This window comes from Protomyctophum bolini (genome assembly GCF_963924005.1).
Source record: "Protomyctophum bolini genome assembly, chromosome: 18".
Lineage (NCBI taxonomy): Eukaryota > Metazoa > Chordata > Actinopteri > Myctophiformes > Myctophidae > Protomyctophum > Protomyctophum bolini.
Window position 1 is genome coordinate 34273851 of NC_137879.1, and position 24861 is coordinate 34298711.

A 24861-nucleotide genomic window follows, 5' to 3' on the forward strand; every position below is an offset into this window, starting at 1 on the left:
GGTTCAGCATGAGCAGTAATCTCAAACGTCACCAGAGAACTCATACAGGAGAGAAGCCCTACGCCTGTGACCAGTGTGACTCTAGGTTCAGCATGAGCAGTCATCTCAAACGTCACCAGAGAACTCATACAGGAGAGAAGCCCTACGCCTGTGACCAGTGTGACTCTAGGTTCAGCATGAGCAGTAATCTCAAACGTCACCAGAGAACTCATACAGGACTCTCTAAAGATGTCATGTAGTCAGAGAGCAGGCATCACTGGTGTAGCTGATCTACAAGCTCCTTCTTGCCTAATGATGATGTCACTGGAAGACGGTTTCTAAACTGCCCACAGCCCTCCTATGAGACACAGACTGAGTAGAGAAAAAATTGGGCCATTTTATCATGATTATTAGTGAGGACCTATTATATGAAGATAGGTTGAAAAGTGGTGAAGTGGTCCTTTAAATGTTATGTAGTAGAGTGAGAAAGGGGCGAGAAGCGACCTCACGAGACCTGGGCACCATATATGGGGCTTTCCCCATATATGGCGATTTTGAGTGCTGGGCGAGCGCTGGCGCTTTGGCATGGCGGTCATCAGCTGCTATAGCTATAGGGTTGTCTCCATATATGGAGCTCTGGGTGAAAGCCTTCGATATTTCACCTATAGCTCCATATATGGAGACATCCTATAGCTCCATATATGGAGACATCCTGTAGCTCCATATATGGAGACATCCTGTAGCTCCATATATGGAGACATCCTGTAGCTCCATATATGGAGACAACTTATATCTCCATATATGGATATCGAGTGCTGACATCAGACTATAGTGTATAGAAACCTCCATATATGGATATACACGCCTGGCGTCGTCATGGTGACACGTTCTCAGTTGACTGGGCATCGTCATCATGACACACGCATCTAGTGAACCAGATAGAAGAAGAACCTGGAGAGGTTCTGTGGGGATCGCGACTACACTGCTCAGATCATCAGAGTCTACAGGACCCAGGCAAGACTCAGGACACAGCACACAGGACTCATGCAAGACGCACTGAAGACAGGGGCTGATGCCACGATGACCAGGGGGCTTGCCAGGGGTCACACTGGAGAGAAGCCCTACACCTGTGACCAATGTGGGACTAGATTCATCCAGAAAGGTCATCTGAAATGTCACCAGAGAATTCACACTGGAGAGAAGCCCTATACCTGTGACCAGTGTGGGAAACGGTTCAGCAGGAAATATTCTCTCAAAATTCACCAGAGAATTCATACAGGAGAGAAGCCCTACGCCTGTGACCAGTGTGGGGAACAGTTTAGTGAAAGTAATGGTCTCAAATTACACCAGAGAATTCATACAGGAGAGAAGCCCTACGCCTGTGACCAGTGTGGGACTAGATTCAGCCAGAAAGGTCATCTGAAATGTCACCAGAGAATTCACACTGGAGAGAAGCCCTATGCCTGTGACCAGTGTGGGAAACGGTTTAGTGAAAGTAATAGTCTCAAATTACACCAGAGAATTCATACAGGAGAGAAGCCCTACGCCTGTGACCAGTGTGGGAAACGGTTCAGACAGAGCAGTCAACTCAAATGTCACCAGAAAATTCATACAGGAGAGAAGCCCTACGCCTGTGACCAGTGTGGGGAACAGTTTAGTGAAAGTAATAGTCTCAAATTACACCAGAGAATTCATACAGGAGAGAAGCCCTACGCCTGTGACCAGTGTGGGAAACGGTTCAGACAGAGCAGTCAACTCAAATGTCACCAGAAAATTCATACAGGAGAGAAGCCCTACGCCTGTGACCAGTGTGAGACTAGGTTCAACCAGAGCAGTCATCTCAAATCTCACCAGAGAATGCATACAGGAGAGAAGCCCTACGCCTGTGACCAGTGTGGGGAACGGTTTAGTGAAAGTGCAACTCTCAAAAGTCACCAGAGAATTCATACAGGAGAGAAGCCCTATGCTTGTGACCAGTGTGGGAAACGGTTCAGCAGGAACTATGCTCTTGAACTTCACCAGAGAATACATACAGGAGAGAAGCCCTATGCTTGTGACCAGTGTGGGAAACGGTTCAGCAGGAACTATGCTCTTGAACTTCACCAGAGAATACATACAGGAGAGAAGCCCTACGCCTGTGACCAGTGCGGGACTAGGTTCAACCAGAGCAGTCATCTCAAATGTCACCAGAGAATGCATACAGGAGAGAAGCCCTACGCCTGTGACCAGTGTGGGAAACGGTTTAGTGGAAGTAATGGTCTCAAAGTTCACCGGAGAATTCATAAAGGAGAGAAGCCCTACGCCTGTGACCAGTGTGGGAAACGGTTCAGTCAGAGCTGTACTCTCAAAAACCACCAAATGAGTCATACAGGGTTGAAGCCATACCACTGTGACCAATGTGGGAAATGGTTCAGCCTGAGCAGTCATCTCAAAAGTCACCAGAGAACTCATACAGGAGAGAAGCCATACCACTGTGACCAGTGTGGAGAATGGTTCAGCATGAGCAGTAGTCTCAAAAGTCACCAGAGAACTCATACAGGAGAGAAGCCATACCACTGTGACCAGTGTGGCTCTAGGTTCAGTGACAGCGATCATCTCAAACGTCACCAGAGAATGCATACAGGAGAGAAGCCCCACGCCTGTGACCAGTGTGGGATTAGGTGCAGCAACATCAGTAATCTGAGAACTCACCAGAGAATTCATACAGGAGAGAAGCCCTACGTATGTGACCAGTGTGGGAAACGGTTCAGCCAGAGCAGTAATCTCAAATGTAACCAGAGAACTCATACAGGAGAGAAGCCCTACGCCTGTGACCAGTGTGGGAAACGGTTCAGCATGAGCAGTGATCTCAAACTTCACCAGAGAACTCATACAGGAGAGAAGCCCTACGCCTGTGACCAGTGTGACTCTAGGTTCAGCATGAGCAATCATCTCAAAAGTCACCAGAGAACTCATACAGGAGAGAAGCCCTACGCCTGTGACCAGTGTGACTCTAGGTTCAGCATGAGCAGTAATCTCAAACTTCACCAGAGAACTCATACAGGAGAGATGCCCTACGCCTGTGACCAGTGTGACTCTAGGTTCAGCATGAGCAGTAATCTCAAACGTCACCAGAGAACTCATACAGGACTCTCTAAAGATGTCATGTAGTCAGAGAGCAGGTATCACTGGTGTAGCTGATCTACAAGCTCCTTCTTGCCTAATGATGATGTCACTGGAAGACGGTTTCTAAACTGCCCACAGCCCTCCTATGAGACACAGACTGAGTAGAGAAAAATTGGGCCATTTTATCATGATTATTAGTGAGGACCTATAATATGAAGATAGGTTGAAAAGTGGTGAAGTGGTCCTTTAAATGTTATGTAGTAGAGTGAGAAAGGGGCGAGAAGCGACCTCACGAGACCTGGGCACCATATATGGGGCTTTCCCCATATATGGGGCTTTCCCTATATATGGGGATTTTGAGTGCTGGGCGAGCGCTGGCGCTTTGGCATGGGGGTCATCAGCTGCTATAGCTATAGGGTTGTCTCCATATATGGAGCTCTGGGTGAAAGCCTTCGTTATTTCACCTATAGCTCCATATATGGAGACATCCTATATCTCCATATATGGAGACATCCTATAGCTCCATATATGGAGACATCCTATAGCTCCATATATGGAGACAACCTATATCTCCATATATGGAGACAACCTATATCTCCATATATGGAGACATCCTATAGCTCCATATATGGAGACAACCTATATCTCCATATATGGAGACAACCTATATCTCCATATATGGAGACATCCTATAGCTCCATATTTGGATACATCCCAAATCTCCATATATGGATATCCAGTGCTGACATTAGACTAGTGTATAGAAACCTCCATATATGGATATACACGCCTGGCGTCGTCATGGTGACACGTTCTCAGTTGACTGGGCGTCGTCATCATGACACACGCATCTAGTGAACCAGATAGAAGAAGAACCTGGAGAGGTTCTGTGGAGATCGCGACTACACTGCTCAGATCATCAGAGTCTACAGGACCCAGGCAAGACTCAGGACACAGCACACAGGACTCATGCAGGACGCACTCAAGACAGGGGCTGATGTCAAGATGACCAGGGGGCTTGCCAGGGGTCACACTGGAGAGAAGCCCTACGCCTGTGACCAATGTGGGACTAGATTCATCCAGAAAGGTCATCTGAAATGTCACCAGAGAATTCACACTGGAGAGAAGCCCTATGCCTGTGACCAGTGTGGGAAACGGTTCAGCAGGAAATATTCTCTCAAAATTCACCAGAGAATTCATACAGGAGAGAAGCCCTACGCCTGTGACCAGTGTGGGGAACAGTTTAGTGAAAGTAATGGTCTCAAATTACACCAGAGAATTCATACAGGAGAGAAGCCCTACGCCTGTGACCAGTGTGGGAAACGGTTCAGACAGAGCAGTCAACTCAAATGTCACCAGAAAATTCATACAGGAGAGAAGCCCTACGCCTGTGACCAGTGTGAGACTAGGTTCAACCAGAGCAGTCATCTCAAATCTCACCAGAGAATGCATACAGGAGAGAAGCCCTACGCCTGTGACCAGTGTGGGGAACGGTTTAGTGAAAGTGCAACTCTCAAAAGTCACCAGAGAATTCATACGGGAGAGAAGCCCTATGCTTGTGACCAGTGTGGGAAACAGTTCAGCAGGAACAATACTCTCAAACGTCACCAGAGAATGCATACGGGAGAGAAGCCCTATGATTGTGACCAGTGTGGGAAACGGTTCAGCAGGAACTATGCTCTTGAACTTCACCAGAGAATACATACAGGAGAGAAGCCCTACGCCTGTGACCAGTGCGGGACTAGGTTCAACCAGAGCAGTCATCTCAAATGTCACCAGAGAATGCATACAGGAGAGAAGCCCTACGCCTGTGATCAGTGTGGGGAACGGTTTAGTAAAAGTGCAACTCTCAAAAGTCACCAGAGAATTCATACAGGAGAGAAGCCCTACGCCTGTGACCAGTGTGGGAAACGGTTTAGTGGAAGTAATGGTCTCAAAGTTCACCGGAGAATTCATACAGGAGAGAAGCCCTACGCCTGTGACCAGTGTGGGAAACAGTTCAGTCAGAGCTGTACTCTCAAAAACCACCAAATGAGTCATACAGGGTTGAAGCCATACCACTGTGACCAATGTGGGAAATGGTTCAGCCTGAGCAGTCATCTCAAAAGTCACCAGAGAACTCATACAGGAGAGAAGCCCTACGCCTGTGACCAGTGTGACTCTAGGTTCAGCATGAGCAGTCATCTCAAAAGTCACCAGAGAACTCATACAGGAGAGAAGCCCTACGTATGTGACCATTGTGGGACTAGGTTCAGCATGAGCAGTCATCTCAAACTTCACCAGAGAACTCATACAGGAGAGAAGCCCTACGCCTGTGACCAGTGTGACTCTAGGTTCAGCATGAGCAGTAATCTCAAACGTCACCAGAGAACTCATACAGGAGAGAAGCCCTACGCCTGTGACCAGTGTGACTCTAGGTTCAGCATGAGCAGTCATCTCAAACGTCACCAGAGAACTCATACAGGAGAGAAGCCCTACGCCTGTGACCAGTGTGACTCTAGGTTCAGCATGAGCAGTAATCTCAAACGTCACCAGAGAACTCATACAGGACTCTCTAAAGATGTCATGTAGTCAGAGAGCAGGCATCACTGGTGTAGCTGATCTACAAGCTCCTTCTTGCCTAATGATGATGTCACTGGAAGACGGTTTCTAAACTGCCCACAGCCCTCCTATGAGACACAGACTGAGTAGAGAAAGAATTGGGCCATTTTATCATGATTATTAGTGAGGACCTATTATATGAAGATAGGTTGAAAAGTGGTGAAGTGGTCCTTTAAATGTTATGTAGTAGAGTGAGAAAGGGGCGAGAAGCGACCTCACGAGACCTGGGCACCATATATGGGGCTTTCCCCATATATGGCGATTTTGAGTGCTGGGCGAGCGCTGGCGCTTTGGCATGGCGGTCATCAGCTGCTATAGCTATAGGGTTGTCTCCATATATGGAGCTCTGGGTGAAAGCCTTCGATATTTCACCTATAGCTCCATATATGGAGACATCCTATAGCTCCATATATGGAGACATCCTGTAGCTCCATATATGGAGACATCCTGTAGCTCCATATATGGAGACATCCTGTAGCTCCATATATGGAGACAACTTATATCTCCATATATGGATATCGAGTGCTGACATCAGACTATAGTGTATAGAAACCTCCATATATGGATATACACGCCTGGCGTCGTCATGGTGACACGTTCTCAGTTGACTGGGCATCGTCATCATGACACACGCATCTAGTGAACCAGATAGAAGAAGAACCTGGAGAGGTTCTGTGGGGATCGCGACTACACTGCTCAGATCATCAGAGTCTACAGGACCCAGGCAAGACTCAGGACACAGCACACAGGACTCATGCAAGACGCACTGAAGACAGGGGCTGATGCCACGATGACCAGGGGGCTTGCCAGGGGTCACACTGGAGAGAAGCCCTACACCTGTGACCAATGTGGGACTAGATTCATCCAGAAAGGTCATCTGAAATGTCACCAGAGAATTCACACTGGAGAGAAGCCCTATACCTGTGACCAGTGTGGGAAACGGTTCAGCAGGAAATATTCTCTCAAAATTCACCAGAGAATTCATACAGGAGAGAAGCCCTACGCCTGTGACCAGTGTGGGGAACAGTTTAGTGAAAGTAATGGTCTCAAATTACACCAGAGAATTCATACAGGAGAGAAGCCCTACGCCTGTGACCAGTGTGGGACTAGATTCAGCCAGAAAGGTCATCTGAAATGTCACCAGAGAATTCACACTGGAGAGAAGCCCTATGCCTGTGACCAGTGTGGGAAACGGTTCAGCAGGAAATATTCTCTCAAAATTCACCAGAGAATTCATACAGGAGAGAAGCCCTACGCCTGTGACCAGTGTGGGGAACAGTTTAGTGAAAGTAATAGTCTCAAATTACACCAGAGAATTCATACAGGAGAGAAGCCCTACGCCTGTGACCAGTGTGGGAAACGGTTCAGACAGAGCAGTCAACTCAAATGTCACCAGAAAATTCATACAGGAGAGAAGCCCTACGCCTGTGACCAGTGTGAGACTAGGTTCAACCAGAGCAGTCATCTCAAATCTCACCAGAGAATGCATACAGGAGAGAAGCCCTACGCCTGTGACCAGTGTGGGGAACGGTTTAGTGAAAGTGCAACTCTCAAAAGTCACCAGAGAATTCATACAGGAGAGAAGCCCTATGCTTGTGACCAGTGTGGGAAACGGTTCAGCAGGAACTATGCTCTTGAACTTCACCAGAGAATACATACAGGAGAGAAGCCCTATGCTTGTGACCAGTGTGGGAAACGGTTCAGCAGGAACTATGCTCTTGAACTTCACCAGAGAATACATACAGGAGAGAAGCCCTACGCCTGTGACCAGTGCGGGACTAGGTTCAACCAGAGCAGTCATCTCAAATGTCACCAGAGAATGCATACAGGAGAGAAGCCCTACGCCTGTGACCAGTGTGGGAAACGGTTTAGTGGAAGTAATGGTCTCAAAGTTCACCGGAGAATTCATAAAGGAGAGAAGCCCTACGCCTGTGACCAGTGTGGGAAACGGTTCAGTCAGAGCTGTACTCTCAAAAACCACCAAATGAGTCATACAGGGTTGAAGCCATACCACTGTGACCAATGTGGGAAATGGTTCAGCCTGAGCAGTCATCTCAAAAGTCACCAGAGAACTCATACAGGAGAGAAGCCATACCACTGTGACCAGTGTGGAGAATGGTTCAGCATGAGCAGTAGTCTCAAAAGTCACCAGAGAACTCATACAGGAGAGAAGCCATACCACTGTGACCAGTGTGGCTCTAGGTTCAGTGACAGCGATCATCTCAAACGTCACCAGAGAATGCATACAGGAGAGAAGCCCCACGCCTGTGACCAGTGTGGGATTAGGTGCAGCAACATCAGTAATCTGAGAACTCACCAGAGAATTCATACAGGAGAGAAGCCCTACGTATGTGACCAGTGTGGGAAACGGTTCAGCCAGAGCAGTAATCTCAAATGTAACCAGAGAACTCATACAGGAGAGAAGCCCTACGCCTGTGACCAGTGTGGGAAACGGTTCAGCATGAGCAGTGATCTCAAACTTCACCAGAGAACTCATACAGGAGAGAAGCCCTACGCCTGTGACCAGTGTGACTCTAGGTTCAGCATGAGCAATCATCTCAAAAGTCACCAGAGAACTCATACAGGAGAGAAGCCCTACGCCTGTGACCAGTGTGACTCTAGGTTCAGCATGAGCAGTAATCTCAAACTTCACCAGAGAACTCATACAGGAGAGATGCCCTACGCCTGTGACCAGTGTGACTCTAGGTTCAGCATGAGCAGTAATCTCAAACGTCACCAGAGAACTCATACAGGACTCTCTAAAGATGTCATGTAGTCAGAGAGCAGGTATCACTGGTGTAGCTGATCTACAAGCTCCTTCTTGCCTAATGATGATGTCACTGGAAGACGGTTTCTAAACTGCCCACAGCCCTCCTATGAGACACAGACTGAGTAGAGAAAAATTGGGCCATTTTATCATGATTATTAGTGAGGACCTATAATATGAAGATAGGTTGAAAAGTGGTGAAGTGGTCCTTTAAATGTTATGTAGTAGAGTGAGAAAGGGGCGAGAAGCGACCTCACGAGACCTGGGCACCATATATGGGGCTTTCCCCATATATGGGGCTTTCCCTATATATGGGGATTTTGAGTGCTGGGCGAGCGCTGGCGCTTTGGCATGGGGGTCATCAGCTGCTATAGCTATAGGGTTGTCTCCATATATGGAGCTCTGGGTGAAAGCCTTCGTTATTTCACCTATAGCTCCATATATGGAGACATCCTATATCTCCATATATGGAGACATCCTATAGCTCCATATATGGAGACATCCTATAGCTCCATATATGGAGACAACCTATATCTCCATATATGGAGACAACCTATATCTCCATATATGGAGACATCCTATAGCTCCATATATGGAGACAACCTATATCTCCATATATGGAGACAACCTATATCTCCATATATGGAGACATCCTATAGCTCCATATTTGGATACATCCCAAATCTCCATATATGGATATCCAGTGCTGACATTAGACTAGTGTATAGAAACCTCCATATATGGATATACACGCCTGGCGTCGTCATGGTGACACGTTCTCAGTTGACTGGGCGTCGTCATCATGACACACGCATCTAGTGAACCAGATAGAAGAAGAACCTGGAGAGGTTCTGTGGAGATCGCGACTACACTGCTCAGATCATCAGAGTCTACAGGACCCAGGCAAGACTCAGGACACAGCACACAGGACTCATGCAGGACGCACTCAAGACAGGGGCTGATGTCAAGATGACCAGGGGGCTTGCCAGGGGTCACACTGGAGAGAAGCCCTACGCCTGTGACCAATGTGGGACTAGATTCATCCAGAAAGGTCATCTGAAATGTCACCAGAGAATTCACACTGGAGAGAAGCCCTATGCCTGTGACCAGTGTGGGAAACGGTTCAGCAGGAAATATTCTCTCAAAATTCACCAGAGAATTCATACAGGAGAGAAGCCCTACGCCTGTGACCAGTGTGGGGAACAGTTTAGTGAAAGTAATGGTCTCAAATTACACCAGAGAATTCATACAGGAGAGAAGCCCTACGCCTGTGACCAGTGTGGGAAACGGTTCAGACAGAGCAGTCAACTCAAATGTCACCAGAAAATTCATACAGGAGAGAAGCCCTACGCCTGTGACCAGTGTGAGACTAGGTTCAACCAGAGCAGTCATCTCAAATCTCACCAGAGAATGCATACAGGAGAGAAGCCCTACGCCTGTGACCAGTGTGGGGAACGGTTTAGTGAAAGTGCAACTCTCAAAAGTCACCAGAGAATTCATACGGGAGAGAAGCCCTATGCTTGTGACCAGTGTGGGAAACAGTTCAGCAGGAACAATACTCTCAAACGTCACCAGAGAATGCATACGGGAGAGAAGCCCTATGATTGTGACCAGTGTGGGAAACGGTTCAGCAGGAACTATGCTCTTGAACTTCACCAGAGAATACATACAGGAGAGAAGCCCTACGCCTGTGACCAGTGCGGGACTAGGTTCAACCAGAGCAGTCATCTCAAATGTCACCAGAGAATGCATACAGGAGAGAAGCCCTACGCCTGTGATCAGTGTGGGGAACGGTTTAGTAAAAGTGCAACTCTCAAAAGTCACCAGAGAATTCATACAGGAGAGAAGCCCTACGCCTGTGACCAGTGTGGGAAACGGTTTAGTGGAAGTAATGGTCTCAAAGTTCACCGGAGAATTCATACAGGAGAGAAGCCCTACGCCTGTGACCAGTGTGGGAAACAGTTCAGTCAGAGCTGTACTCTCAAAAACCACCAAATGAGTCATACAGGGTTGAAGCCATACCACTGTGACCAATGTGGGAAATGGTTCAGCCTGAGCAGTCATCTCAAAAGTCACCAGAGAACTCATACAGGAGAGAAGCCATACCACTGTGACCAGTGTGGGGAATGGTTCAGCATGAGCAGTAGTCTCAAAAGTCACCAGAGAACTCATACAGGAGAGAAGCCATACCACTGTGACCAGTGTGGCTCTAGGTTCAGTGACAGCGATCATCTCAAACGTCACCAGAGAATGCATACAGGAGAGAAGCCCCACGCCTGTGACCAGTGTGGGATTAGGTGCAGCAACATCAGTAATCTGAGAACTCACCAGAGAATTCATACAGGAGAGAAGCCCTACGTATGTGACCAGTGTGGGAAAAGGGTTCAGCCAGAGCAGTAATCTCAAATGTCACCAGATAACTCATACAGGAGAGAAGCCCTACGCCTGTGACCAGTGTGGGAAACGGTTCAGCATGAGCAGTCATCTCAAACTTCACCAGAGAACTCATACAGGAGAGAAGCCCTACGCCTGTGACCAGTGTGACTCTAGGTTCAGCATGAGCAGTCATCTCAAAAGTCACCAGAGAACTCATACAGGAGAGAAGCCCTACGTATGTGACCAGTGTGGGACTAGGTTCAGCATGAGCAGTCATCTCAAACTTCACCAGAGAACTCATACAGGAGAGATGCCCTACGCCTGTGACCAGTGTGACTCTAGGTTCAGCATGAGCAGTAATCTCAAACGTCACCAGAGAACTCATACAGGAGAGAAGCCCTACGCCTGTGACGAGTGTGACTCTAGGTTCAGCATGAGCAGTAATCTCAAACGTCACCAGAGAACTCATACAGGAGAGAAGCCCTACGCCTGTGACCAGTGTGACTCTAGGTTCAGCATGAGCAGTAATCTCAAACGTCACCAGAGAACTCATACAGGAGAGAAGCCCTACGCCTGTGACCAGTGTGACTCTAGGTTCAGCATGAGCAGTAATCTCAAACGTCACCAGAGAACTCATACAGGACTCTCTAAAGATGTCATGTAGTCAGAGAGCAGGCATCACTGGTGTAGCTGATCTACAAGCTCCTTCTTGCCTAATGATGATGTCACTGGAAGACGGTTTCTAAACTGCCCACAGCCCTCCTATGAGACACAGACTGAGTAGATCATGATTATTAGTGAGGACCTATTATATGAAGATAGGTTGAAAAAGTGGTGAAGTGGTCCTTTAAATGTTATGTAGTAGAGTGAGAAAGGGGCAAGAAGCGACCTCACGAGACCTGGGCACCATATATGGGGCTTTCCCCATATATGGGGATTTCCCCATATATGGGGCTTTCCCCATATATGGGGATTTTGAGTGCTGGGCAAGCGCTGGCGCTTTGGCATGGGGGTCATCAGCTGCTATAGCTATAGGGTTGTCTCCATATATGGAGCTCTGGGTGAAAGCCTTCGATATTTCACCTATAGCTCCATATATGGAGACATCCTGTAGCTCCATATATGGAGACAACTTATATCTCCATATATGGATATCCAGCGCTGACATCAGACTAGTGTATAGAAACCTCCATATATGGATATACACGCCTGGCGTCGTCATGGTGACACGTTCTCAGTTGACTGGGCATCGTCATCATGACACACGCATCTAGTGAACCAGATAGAAGAAGAACCTGGAGAGGTTCTGTGGAGATCGCGACTACACTGCTCAGATCATCAGAGTCTACAGGACCCAGGCAAGACTCAGGACACAGCACACAGGACTCATGCAGGACGCACTCAAGACAGGGGCTGATGTCACGATGACTTGGCTTGCCAGGGGTCACACTGGAGAGAAGCCCTACACCTGTGACCAATGTGGGACTAGATTCAGCCAGAAAGGTCATCTGAAATGTCACCAGAGAATTCACACTGGAGAGAAGCCCTATGCCTGTGACCAGTGTGGGAAACGGTTCAGCAGGAAATATTCTCTCAAAATTCACCAGAGAATTCATACAGGAGAGAAGCCCTACGCCTGTGACCAGTGTGGGGAACAGTTTAGTGAAAGTAATAGTCTCAAATTACACCAGAGAATTCATACAGGAGAGAAGCCCTACGCCTGTGACCAGTGTGGGAAACGGTTCAGACAGAGCAGTCAACTCAAATGTCACCAGAAAATTCATACAGGAGAGAAGCCCTACGCCTGTGACCAGTGTGAGACTAGGTTCAACCAGAGCAGTCATCTCAAATCTCACCAGAGAATGCATACAGGAGAGAAGCCCTACGCCTGTGACCAGTGTGGGGAACGGTTTAGTGAAAGTGCAACTCTCAAAAGTCACCAGAGAATTCATACAGGAGAGAAGCCCTATGCTTGTGACCAGTGTGGGAAACGGTTCAGCAGGAACTATGCTCTTGAACTTCACCAGAGAATACATACAGGAGAGAAGCCCTATGCTTGTGACCAGTGTGGGAAACGGTTCAGCAGGAACTATGCTCTTGAACTTCACCAGAGAATACATACAGGAGAGAAGCCCTACGCCTGTGACCAGTGCGGGACTAGGTTCAACCAGAGCAGTCATCTCAAATGTCACCAGAGAATGCATACAGGAGAGAAGCCCTACGCCTGTGACCAGTGTGGGAAACGGTTTAGTGGAAGTAATGGTCTCAAAGTTCACCGGAGAATTCATAAAGGAGAGAAGCCCTACGCCTGTGACCAGTGTGGGAAACGGTTCAGTCAGAGCTGTACTCTCAAAAACCACCAAATGAGTCATACAGGGTTGAAGCCATACCACTGTGACCAATGTGGGAAATGGTTCAGCCTGAGCAGTCATCTCAAAAGTCACCAGAGAACTCATACAGGAGAGAAGCCATACCACTGTGACCAGTGTGGGGAATGGTTCAGCATGAGCAGTAGTCTCAAAAGTCACCAGAGAACTCATACAGGAGAGAAGCCATACCACTGTGACCAGTGTGGCTCTAGGTTCAGTGACAGCGATCATCTCAAACGTCACCAGAGAATGCATACAGGAGAGAAGCCCCACGCCTGTGACCAGTGTGGGATTAGGTGCAGCAACATCAGTAATCTGAGAACTCACCAGAGAATTCATACAGGAGAGAAGCCCTACGTATGTGACCAGTGTGGGAAACGGTTCAGCCAGAGCAGTAATCTCAAATGTCACCAGAGAACTCATACAGGAGAGAAGCCCTACGCCTGTGACCAGTGTGGGAAACGGTTCAGCATGAGCAGTGATCTCAAACTTCACCAGAGAACTCATACAGGAGAGAAGCCCTACGCCTGTGACCAGTGTGACTCTAGGTTCAGCATGAGCAGTCATCTCAAAAGTCACCAGAGAACTCATACAGGAGAGAAGCCCTACGTATGTGACCATTGTGGGACTAGGTTCAGCATGAGCAGTCATCTCAAACTTCACCAGAGAACTCATACAGGAGAGATGCCCTACGCCTGTGACCAGTGTGACTCTAGGTTCAGCATGAGCAGTAATCTCAAACGTCACCAGAGAACTCATACAGGAGAGAAGCCCTACGCCTGTGACCAGTGTGACTCTAGGTTCAGCATGAGCAGTCATCTCAAACTTCACCAGAGAACTCATACAGGAGAGATGCCCTACGCCTGTGACCAGTGTGACTCTAGGTTCAGCATGAGCAGTAATCTCAAACGTCACCAGAGAACTCATACAGGACTCTAAAGATGTCATGTAGTCAGAGAGCAGGCATCACTGGTGTAGCTGATCTACAAGCTCCTTCTTGCCTAATGATGATGTCACTGGAAGACGGTTTCTAAACTGCCCACAGCCCTCCTATGAGACACAGACCGAGTAGAGAAAAATTGGGCCATTTTATCATGATTATTAGTGAGGACCTATTATATGAAGATAGGTTGAAAAGTGGTGAAGTGGTCCTTTAAATGTTATGTAGTAGAGTGAGAAAGGGGCGAGAAGCGACCTCACGAGACCTGGGCACCATATATGGGGCTTTCCCCATATATGGGGATTTTGAGTGCTGGGCGAGCGCTGGCGCTTTGGCATGGGGGTCATCAGCTGCTATAGCTATAGGTTGTCTCCATATATGGAGCTCTGGGTGAAAGCCTTCGTTATTTCACCTATAGCTCCATATATGGAGACATCCTATAGCTCCATATATGGAGACAACCTATAGCTCCATATATGGAGACATCCTATAGCTCCATATATGGAGACAACCTATAGCTCCATATATGGAGACATCCTGTAGCTCTATATATGGAGACATCCTGTAGCTCCATATATGGAGACAACCTATAGCTCCATATATGGAGACAACTTATATCTCCATATATGGAGACAACTTATATCTCCATATATGGATATCCAGCGCTGACATCAGACTAGTGTATAGAAACCTCCATATATGGATATACACGCCTGGCGTCGTCATGGTGACACGTTCTCAGTTGACTGGGCATCGTCATCATGACACGCATCTAGTGAACCAGATAGAAGAAGAACCTGGAGAGGTTCTGTGGAGATCGCGACTACACTGCTCAGATCATCAGAGTCTACAGGACCCAGGCAAGACTCAGGACACAGCACACAGGACTCATGCAAGACGCACTGAAGACAGGGGCTGATGCCACGATGACCAGGGGGCTTGCCAGGGGTCACACTGGAGAGAAGCCCTACGCCTGTGACCAATGTGGGACTAGATTCAGCCAGAAATATACTCTCAAAATTCACCAGAGAATTCATACAGGAGAGAAGCCCTACGCCTGTGACCAGTGTGGGACTAGATTCAGCCAGAAAAATACTCTCAAAATTCACCAGAGAATTCATACAGGAGAGAAGCCCTACGCCTGTGACCAGTGTGGGGAACAGTTTAGTGAAAGTAATGGTCTCAAATGTCACCGGAGAATTCATACAGGAGAGAAGCCCTACGCCTGTGACCAGTGTGGGAAACGGTTCAGACAGAGCAGTCAACTCAAATGTCACCAGAAAATTCATACAGGAGAGAAGCCCTACGCCTGTGACCAGTGCGGGACTAGGTTCAACCAGAGCAGTCATCTCAAATCTCACCAGAGAATGCATACAGGAGAGAAGCCCTACGCCTGTGACCAGTGTGGGGAACGGTTTAGTGAAAGTAATGGTCTCAAAGTTCACTGGAGAATTCATACAGGAGAGAAACCCTATGCTTGTGACCAGTGTGGGAAACAGTTCAGCAGGAACAATAATCTCAAACGTCACCAGAGAATGCATAAAGGAGAGAAGCCCTACGCGTGTGACCAGTGTGGGAAACGGTTCAGCAGGAACGATGCTCTTGAAATTCACCAGAGAATGCATACAGGAGAGAAGCCCTACGCCTGTGACCAGTGTGGGGAACGGTTTAGTGAAAGTAATGGTCTCAAAGTTCACTGGAGAATTCATACAGGAGAGAAGCCCTACGGCTGTGACCAGTGTGGGAAACGGTTCAGTCAGAGCTGTACTCTCAAAAACCACCAAAACATTCATACAGGGTTGAAGCTATACCACTGTGACCAATGTGGGAAATGGTTTAGTGAAAGTAATCATCTCAAAGTTCACCGGAGAATTCATACAGGAGAGAAGCCCTACGCCTGTGACCAGTGTGGGAAACGGTTCAGTCAGAGCTCTGCTCTCAAAAACCACCAAATAAGTCATACAGGGTTGAAGCCATACCACTGTGACCAATGTGGGAAATGGTTCCGCATGAGCAGTCATCTCAAAAGTCACCAGAGAACTCATACAGGAGAGAAGCCCTACGCCTGTGACCAGTGTGAGACTAGGTTCAGCGAGAGCGGTACTCTCAAACGTCACCAGATAACTCATACAGGAGAGAAGCCCTACGCCTGTGACCAGTGTGACTCTAGGTTCAGCAGGAGCAGTCATCTCAAACGTCACCAGATAACTCATACAGGAGAGAAGCCTATGCCTGTGACCAGTGTGGGTCTAGGTTCAGCTACAGCGTTCATCTCAAACGTCACCAGAGAATGCATGCAGGAGAGAAGCCCTACGCCTGTGACCAGTGTGGGATTAGGTTCAGCGACAGCAGTACTCTGAGAAATAACCAGAGATTTCATACAGGAGAGAAGCCCTACGCCTGTGACCAGTGTGACTCTAGGTTCAGCATGAGCAGTAATCTCAAACGTCACCAGAGAACTCATACAGGACTCTCTAAAGATGTCATGTAGTCAAGAGAGCAGGCATCACTGGTGTAGCTGATCTACAAGCTCCCTCGTGACACACTAGTGAGCTTGCAGATCAGCCATTTGCGCTGGTTAAAACAACATTCTGAGTGTACAGTAAAGGTGTTTAGGTCCAGAAGGGGTTAAGTGGCTTTAAAAAAAAAAAGGCAAGCCGTGATAATTCTGGCTAATGTGCAACTTTAGAGCTAGATAGATAGATAGGACGTATAATAGGGACAGCACTGCTGGCATGGCAGAACAAATGAAAATAAAATCGTTATTTTTAAAGTCCTATTGAGCTCGAAACAAAAACATCAACATCAACATCTTAACCCATTCTGAACGGGAACCCGTTTTGGTGTTAGCATCATGTAATGCTTTAGCTATTGAAAAACAGCAGATCTACAAGCTCATAGCGCGCCACCGAGTGGCGCGCTACGAGCTTGTAGGTCTGCTATTTTTTGAAAAATCGAAGAACGACTGACATTTTTAGAATCTGATCTCAGGTCAGAATGGGTTAATCAGACCAGTGTGTGTCCATTGGAAACTTGATATGAATCTGATCTCAGGTCAGAATGGGTTAATTGGTTCTGTTTTACTTCTCCGTGAGCCGATCAATGGCAATCAACGGCCGATCAATGGGCGGACTAATTACGCCGGAGTCACAGGGACAGAGGGGGGGCAGACGTCCTCTTAACCCATTCTGACCTGAGATCAGATTAATACGAGGTTTCCACTGGACACACACTGGTCTGATTAAAACCCATTCTGACCTGAGAGCAGATTCTAAAAAAATGTCAGTCGTTCTTCGATTTTTAAAAAATAGCAGACCTACAAGCTCGTAGCGCGCCACTCGGTGGCGCGCTATGAGCTTGTAGATCTGCTATTTTTCAATAGCTAAAGCATAACATGATGCTTAACACCAAAATGGGTTCCCCGTTCAGAATGGGTTAACAACAGGCCCTTATCAGTCTCTGCTATGCTTAAGGTCTGCAAAGTCTGCATGAGGACAGAGCTATAGCATAATGAATAAACTATTGTCATTTTGTTTAGGACATTTATTTTTTTGGCCTGATGACACTGGCCTATACCATGTTCCTAATTGAAAAGGATCATGCTGATCTGAGTAAAATCAGACGCGTCTGAAGTGAGTGGTGCAACAGCGCCCCCTGTTGGTACTAGTGCATTCATTCTCTCCTGTATTCAGTGCATTCAAAAAAGTGTGTACATTGGTGACTATAACTATAATCCATGATTATGATCTTGAGGCCTACAAAATCGGGGGGAAAAAATTAAAAAACCCTTTTTTTATCAACTAGTCAACTAGTACCAGCAAGGTCGACTAGTGGATTTACTAGTCGACTAGTTGCTTAATGCCCTAGTTGGTACATAGAGACGGACAGAGGGACACTGCTGTTCCTTGGAGTGCTTGCACCACTCAAAAAGAGTGTGACTTTGTACTCAAAAAGAGTGTGACTTTCTTTTGCCTAAGTCAGGAGTAAGTCAGTAAGTGAATTGGCAGTCAGTCAATATTTAATTATATTTAAATTTTTATTTTAATCCCGACGGGCAGCGTTGTGTTTATGTTTCATGTCAATAAAATAAAATGACCTAGGCCATTAAAGGTGACGAAATAGTAAGTATCACAATATCATTAAAAGTACAATGTACAAAATCGTCACCACCGGTAAAGTGAACATAGCAGTTCCAAATTAAAAACAAGTTATTTTGCTGCATCTTATATACGAGTGACCAACTTTGACACTCTCAGAAAAGTGCTTTGTTTCGGTTCCTCGGTACAATATATCGTAGCAGCAAAAAAAGAACAATAACTAAACGATTACGTTACACACAGTGTGTAGTAGACTATATACGGATAGATATACTGCTTCCCTGATTCTATACAGGGCGTAATAATCCCTCTAATGTACTGTATTTCTACGGTACATAATCAAAACCAACTTCTATCTCGCCGAGGCGAGGCCGCGCCCGCAGCAAGCAGCAGCACAAAAGAAACGGTATCTGCATGCGGTTAAATGGCCGTTGCAGCGTAATTCATTAGTGGATAATTACGTAATAAATCTTGGAGCATATAATGATCACAATGAGTGTGGATTTAACCCATTCTGAGCGGGAACCCATTTTGGTGTCGGCGTCATGTTATGCTTTAGCTATTGAAAAATAGCAGATCTACAAGCTCGTAGCGCGCCACCGAGTGGCGCGCTACGAGCTTGTAGGTCTGCTATTTTTGAAAAGTCGAAGAACGACAGACATTTTTTTTAATCTGATCTCAGGTCAGAATGGGTTAATCAGACCAGTGTGTGTCCAGTGGAAACCTCGCATGGATCTGATCTCAGGTCAGAATGGGTTAATTGTGTGCCCTGATCGGCGCCGTTAAGCCATTCATCAAGAGGGGGGTAGAAAAAAAAGGCTCTCCTGTCGTGCTTGGGGCGGTTGAAGTGGACACAGGTTGAGCTGACCCTGAAGAGGAAAAGCATGGGTTTTTACGAGGGGCCGATTTGTCAACGGGTGCAAGCCCCCCCCACCCCCCCCTTTCCCTCTCCAATGATGTGCATAGTATGTGCATGAGCACACGCACGCACGCAATATCCATATGACAATGTTTGTCGCACGCGCATTCAGTGGTGGAGATTAACTACGTACATTTTTTTTTTCAACCAAGGTTCATGCTTTAGGTTGTTATTAGGGAAAGTAAAAGGTGAGTGTAGTTTTTTTTTTTTTCATTTGCTGCTTTCTTTCGTTTTAGGGATTTTAGCTGTTTTTGACAGGGGGGGGGGGGGCGGGGGCATTCGAGCATGGGGCTAAACATATATTTCTTTACAACATGTTATAGCGATTTATTTTTTTATTCTTTACTATAGTCCTACTAGACCCCAAGGAATTACATTTGGCCACAAAAGATCACGGGATCTACTGAATGTGTCAAACTGACATATTGTGGCTTCCCCCCCCAGTAGGCTACCTTCACATTCAGTAGATCCTGTGATCTTCTGTGGCCAGATGCAATTTCTTGGAGTCTAGTAGGACTATAGTAAAGAAATAGCTATAAAATGTTGTAAAGAAATACATATTTAGCCCCATGTTCGAATGGGCTCTACACACCCTCCGCCAACCTGGGGAGAGCAACGGACTTGAACTCATGCTTCCTTCATGCCTGAGTGTCCAAGTTGCTCCTTTTACACCTGACAGGGGGGAGTTTCCCTGGTTGGACGTATAGCGCGTGGAAAGGAACACGTTATTCCAACCAGTTCCTTTCCCCTCCATCAGGCGCCCCGGCTGGCCATGGGGGGAGGCAGTTTAGACACCAGGATTGGTTGTTCCTTCTTGGGACGTCAAGGCTGAAGGCCTTTGCGGTCAGTACAGGGCGACTCAACTCTGGTACAACCTGCCTTTTCTTATTTTAAACATTATGTTGTAATTTATTTTCGAGGCGCGCCAGGCTTTGTGTGTCGTTTGCTGACCACGGAATGTGATACAGTATGATGATGCGTGACGATAGGAGCGCCCCCTTCACGCGAGTGCGATTTCTCGGGAAGGTTTGCCGACTGCGACGCGTGTGTGCACACGTGTACGTGCGCAGAGATGTCGCGCACATTACAGTAGAGGATGTTATCACGTTGCCGATGTCATGAGGCTGCATTTCTTCAGCTTAACCTTAATTCAATTGCATTAATTACTTATGTTTGATAAATGTGTAATGTCTGTGTGTGTGTGTGTGTGTGTGTGTGTCTCCCTCTCTCTCTCTCTCGTTAACGAGATATGGCTCACCTTGTCACTCAGGTCCCTGGAGACGTAGAGCAGTATGTCTCTGGCCACATCTGCAAAGGACTCCTCCCCTGAAACCTGAAAGACGCGCACGCACACGCACACACACACACACACACACACACACACACACGCACACGCACACGCACACACACAGTTACACACGCGCACGCACACGCACACACACCTGCTACAGCGACATATACTGTAGCACTTCAACCTTTACCCGCCTCAACACGACCACTGTATTATTTATATGGTGGCATCCATCCAGCGCCAGGTGCTGAGGTAGCCACTATGCACTGTACAGCCTCATTAGACACTAGTCACTACTGTTACTATATACGTGCGCGCGCGTGTGCGTGTGTGTGTGTGTGTGTGTGTGTGTGTGTGTGTGTGCGTGCGTGCGTGCATGCGTGTGTGCGTGAGTGTCCTCCTAATTAATTATCTCTCCACTTTATTAGTCCGTCCACTCTAGTGAAGAAAACAAAAAAAAGGGGGTCAGCCAAAATGTATGCTCTGGAGAACTTTAAGCCAGACTGTGCCGTTGTAGTGTACTGCGTTCCAAAAACAAGTCCAGAGGGACGCTACACTGTGGCGTAGTGATTAATGTTCGTCTACTATACCTATTTTCACGGACGAAAACTAAAAAAACGAGGCCCGAACCGCACCAATGATTCACCACCATGCAACACCATTGCAACCAAACGAGTTTGCGAGTAGTTGCATGCACAGGTGCTCGTGCTTCTCAAAAAATATATCGTGGAAAAGTTAGAAGTCCTGGTAGATGGCTGTGTTGACTCCAGTGTGAAGTTTCCACTGTCAGTGAGTGGACCAACACCCCAAAATATCACTGTCTTTTATCAATCGCAGCAGAGTCAAAACACAACCATATAGGATGTTTGACAGCACTGTGTGCTTCCGTATGTTGATATGGATACACAGATTTCCTTTTCCCAGCAGCACAGTGCCAAAACTACTAGTAATTGATGTACTGTACCATGGTATTACTGTGCTTAACATCCCAGCCAACTGGCCCTGCCCAGAACCCCCCACGGAGAATCTATGTTTTATTGTCAAGAGGAAGGTGTGAGACACAAGATTCAACATCACAAATGAATTTAAAGCCGCTATCAAAGGAACTCTGGGCTTCCATTATACCTCAACAGCGCCACAGGCTTATCACCTCCATGCGACGACCCCATTGATGAAATAATTTGTTTAAAAGGGGCACGGACCGCGTATCGAGTGCATGAATTAACACTTTTCAGATGGTCGACATTTCTGTATTATAAATAATGTTTCATTTAGTGGCCTCGTGAAATATTCTAATGTTTTGAGATGGGATTTTTATTTTATTTTGATGAGCTGTATGCCATAATCATCAAGATTAAAAGGGGAAAAAAAAGGTTTTTAATTTTTTTTTCACTTTGTGCGCAATTAATCTAGAATATATGAAAGTTTCACTTTTTGAATTATATTATTATTTAATTTTCTATTATACCCAATGGCAGTTGCAAAGAGTTGCACTGGTGTGACAATACAAGTCCTTAAAACTGTTTTGTCGCAAGGAGTTGCGACTAGTTGCATTGGTGCGGTTTGGGTCTAAGACTAATGATATGGACAATTTTGTCAACGAATTCTGGGAGATTGCAAATGTTGTTGCACTGCGAGTCGCGAGGAATCCACTGGGAACCGAATTCTGTCTGAAAATAGCAGATCTACAAGCTCACACGGGTCACTTCGCGTCACGTTGTGAGCTTGTAGACCTGCTTTTTTTTTTTTTACTACATCTCTGAATTTCTCTGATTTTGTTATTAATTCATGAAAAGTTTTGAATTTTTTTTGCAGTTTTGAATGTTTTTTTTTAAAGTGTTTTGAAAAATATTAATATTTTTTGCATGTCGTGCGTGCGTGTCGTGCGTGTGTGCGTGCGTGCCTCTCACACCTGGTAGGCGGTTATATAGGCGACAGCCAGCTGAGCCTGGTCGTACAGCATCTTCTCAAAGTGGGGCACGTGCCAGAAGGTATCCGTGGAATAACGATGGAAACCCTGAGAGAGAGAGAGAGAGAGAGAGAGAGAGAGAGAGAGAGAGAGAGAGAGAGAGAGAGAGAGAGAGAGACACAGAGAGAGACAGAGAGAGAGAGACAGAGAGACAGAAGTCATAATTACAACCAGAGCAGCTCACGTCGTACACACACAAGAAGAATAAATCTATCGCGACTGGACACAGTCTAACACAGGATGTTTTTTTTTTTTAACAATTAGACAGGATCATGAATTAGATCGCGAGTCATTAAAGGTAGAGTAAGTGATTTCACTTAATTCAAATATCACTTATTTTTTTTGTTTTGTTGTGATAATCCTCTCTACTATAGAGTGTGCTGCTGACCATATAAGGAGTTCCTCCCTGTTCCCCAGTTAACCCCTGGGGGGGGTAAAAAAAAACCTTAGGTTTCGTTTTTGACTCTCTATCCTGATTGGACGAAGGCTTATTAGGTCCCACAGCCAAAAACGAAACCTAAGGTTTTTTTTTTGAGTGAAATCACTTACTCTACCTTTAAAACGCTTTAAGATTTCCGCTGTCGCCGTGGCTAAACAGGGGAGGGAGATTTTTTTTGATGACGACAACCGAGGATTGCACAACAGGCGCTCCTTCCTCCCAGGCTGTGGAGCGATGACGCGATCCGTTTTCATATCAATAAACTTCCTCTTTTGGATCAAACCTCGTCTTGGGCGTCGGGCGTTTACTAACAGAAAGGACGAAGAACGTCATCCTGGGCGACGGGGGTGTTAACCCATTCTGACCTGAGATCAGATTCATACGAGTTTTCCACTGGACACACACTGGTCTGATTAATCCATTCTGACCTGAGATCAGATTTAAAAAAATTCAGTCGTTCTTCGATTTTTCAAAAAATAGCAGACCTACAAGCTCGTAGCGCGCCACTCGGTGGCGCGCTATGAGCTTGTAGATCTGCTATTTTTCAATGGCTAAAGCATAACATGATGCTAACACCCAAAATGGGTTCCCGTTCAGAATGGGTTAATATCGTCTACTATAAGCGTTGTGTGGTCCAAAAATAAACAAGCTGCCTCTGCGTTATTGTCGGGGAGGTGTCTCTCTGTATCCTTTGCGACAGTCAGTCACTCATACTGTATGTATCATATATTATGATACAGTCTGTTCCTATAGCGAAAATGTAACTAATTCAGCAGCGGTATCAATAGCGTTTATTTCCCTCAGTCAGTCGATGCTTCATATCCATGAAGAGTGAAGCGGCCCGGGATGATCGGTTTATTTTTCAAACACAGTTCTTATACGAGGCGATCTAAAATCCCCCCATATGGGGATCACAATGCAAATACAAAAGTACACAAACCGGTGGATTTGCGCCCTCTACCGATATTTCAAAAATAGCGGACCTATACGCAAGTACGCAGTATCAGCTATTTTCGAAACATTTCTGGTTGTGAGGTTCCTGTGGTGTGTGTGTGTGTGTGTGTGTGTGTGAGCATCATGTCATGCTTTAGCTATTGAAAAATAGCAGATCTACAAGCTCATAGCGCGCCACCGAGTGGCGCGCTACGAGCTTGTAGGTCTGCTATTTTTTGAAAAATCGAAGAACGACTGACACGGAAACGTGGCTTTTTCAGAAAACTGTCAGGATGTAGAAGAACATTTTGTAGAATCTGATCTCAGGTCAGAACGGGTTACGTGTAGCTACATGTTATTACCTGCCCCACGTGGTCGTGGATGCCTCCCTGGGCCATCATGCGCAGCGTGTGCAGGGCCATCTGCAGAGCCTCCGCCGCCTCGGAGCTGGAGCGGTTAAGGGACCAGTAGGACATGAGGAACATCAGGTTCACTGTGGAGAGACACACGGGTGGACAGGAGGAGAGACACACAGGTGGACAGGAGGAGAGACACACAGGTGGACAGGAGGAGAGAGTGAGACACACAGGTGGACAGGAGGAGAGAGAGACATACAGACAGGAGGAGAGAGAGAGAGAGAGAGACACAGACAGACAGACAGACAGACAGGAGGAAAAAGACTCAGTACTCGAGTAACTATCGACAATCGATGTCGCAAATCAGGGGTGCACGATTATGAAACTATATGACCGACATCCGATATCTCCGATTATTTGCAGGGTCGTATCTGCCGATACCGATTCTGACCGATTCCCATATTATACAGAGGAACACAATGGAAACAAGCCTATAGGGCCCTGTATAGGGGCTTGGCCCAAAGCCTGTTATTACAAAAGCATTTAATCAATCAATAAAAAAGCCTATACTCTTTTCCAAGTGTCTGTTTTCACGACTGAATGAGATGAGTACACACATTAAATGTAGAAAAATGTAAGGTTTATTTTTACACTTACATCATATTTGATGTGGCTTTTGTTCTAGACTAGAGGCACCAGACACCTTTGATTTATATTGAA

The 24861-nt window shown here is 46.5% G+C and overlaps 1 protein-coding gene across 2 annotated transcripts in view; it reads right to left on the bottom strand.

The window, feature by feature from the left end:
* spata20 (spermatogenesis associated 20) overlaps positions 1-24861 on the bottom strand; it is a 268685-nt gene that overhangs the window by 229262 nt on the left and 14562 nt on the right. For both annotated transcript variants that reach the window (XM_080788996.1, XM_080788995.1), the window contains exons 7-9: positions 24148-24278; positions 22357-22461; positions 20412-20486 (exon numbers count right to left, since the gene is read on the bottom strand). In XM_080788996.1, coding sequence (XP_080645122.1) covers positions 20412-20486; positions 22357-22461; positions 24148-24278 — 311 coding nt within the window. The remainder of the gene's footprint in view (positions 1-20411; positions 20487-22356; positions 22462-24147; positions 24279-24861) is intronic.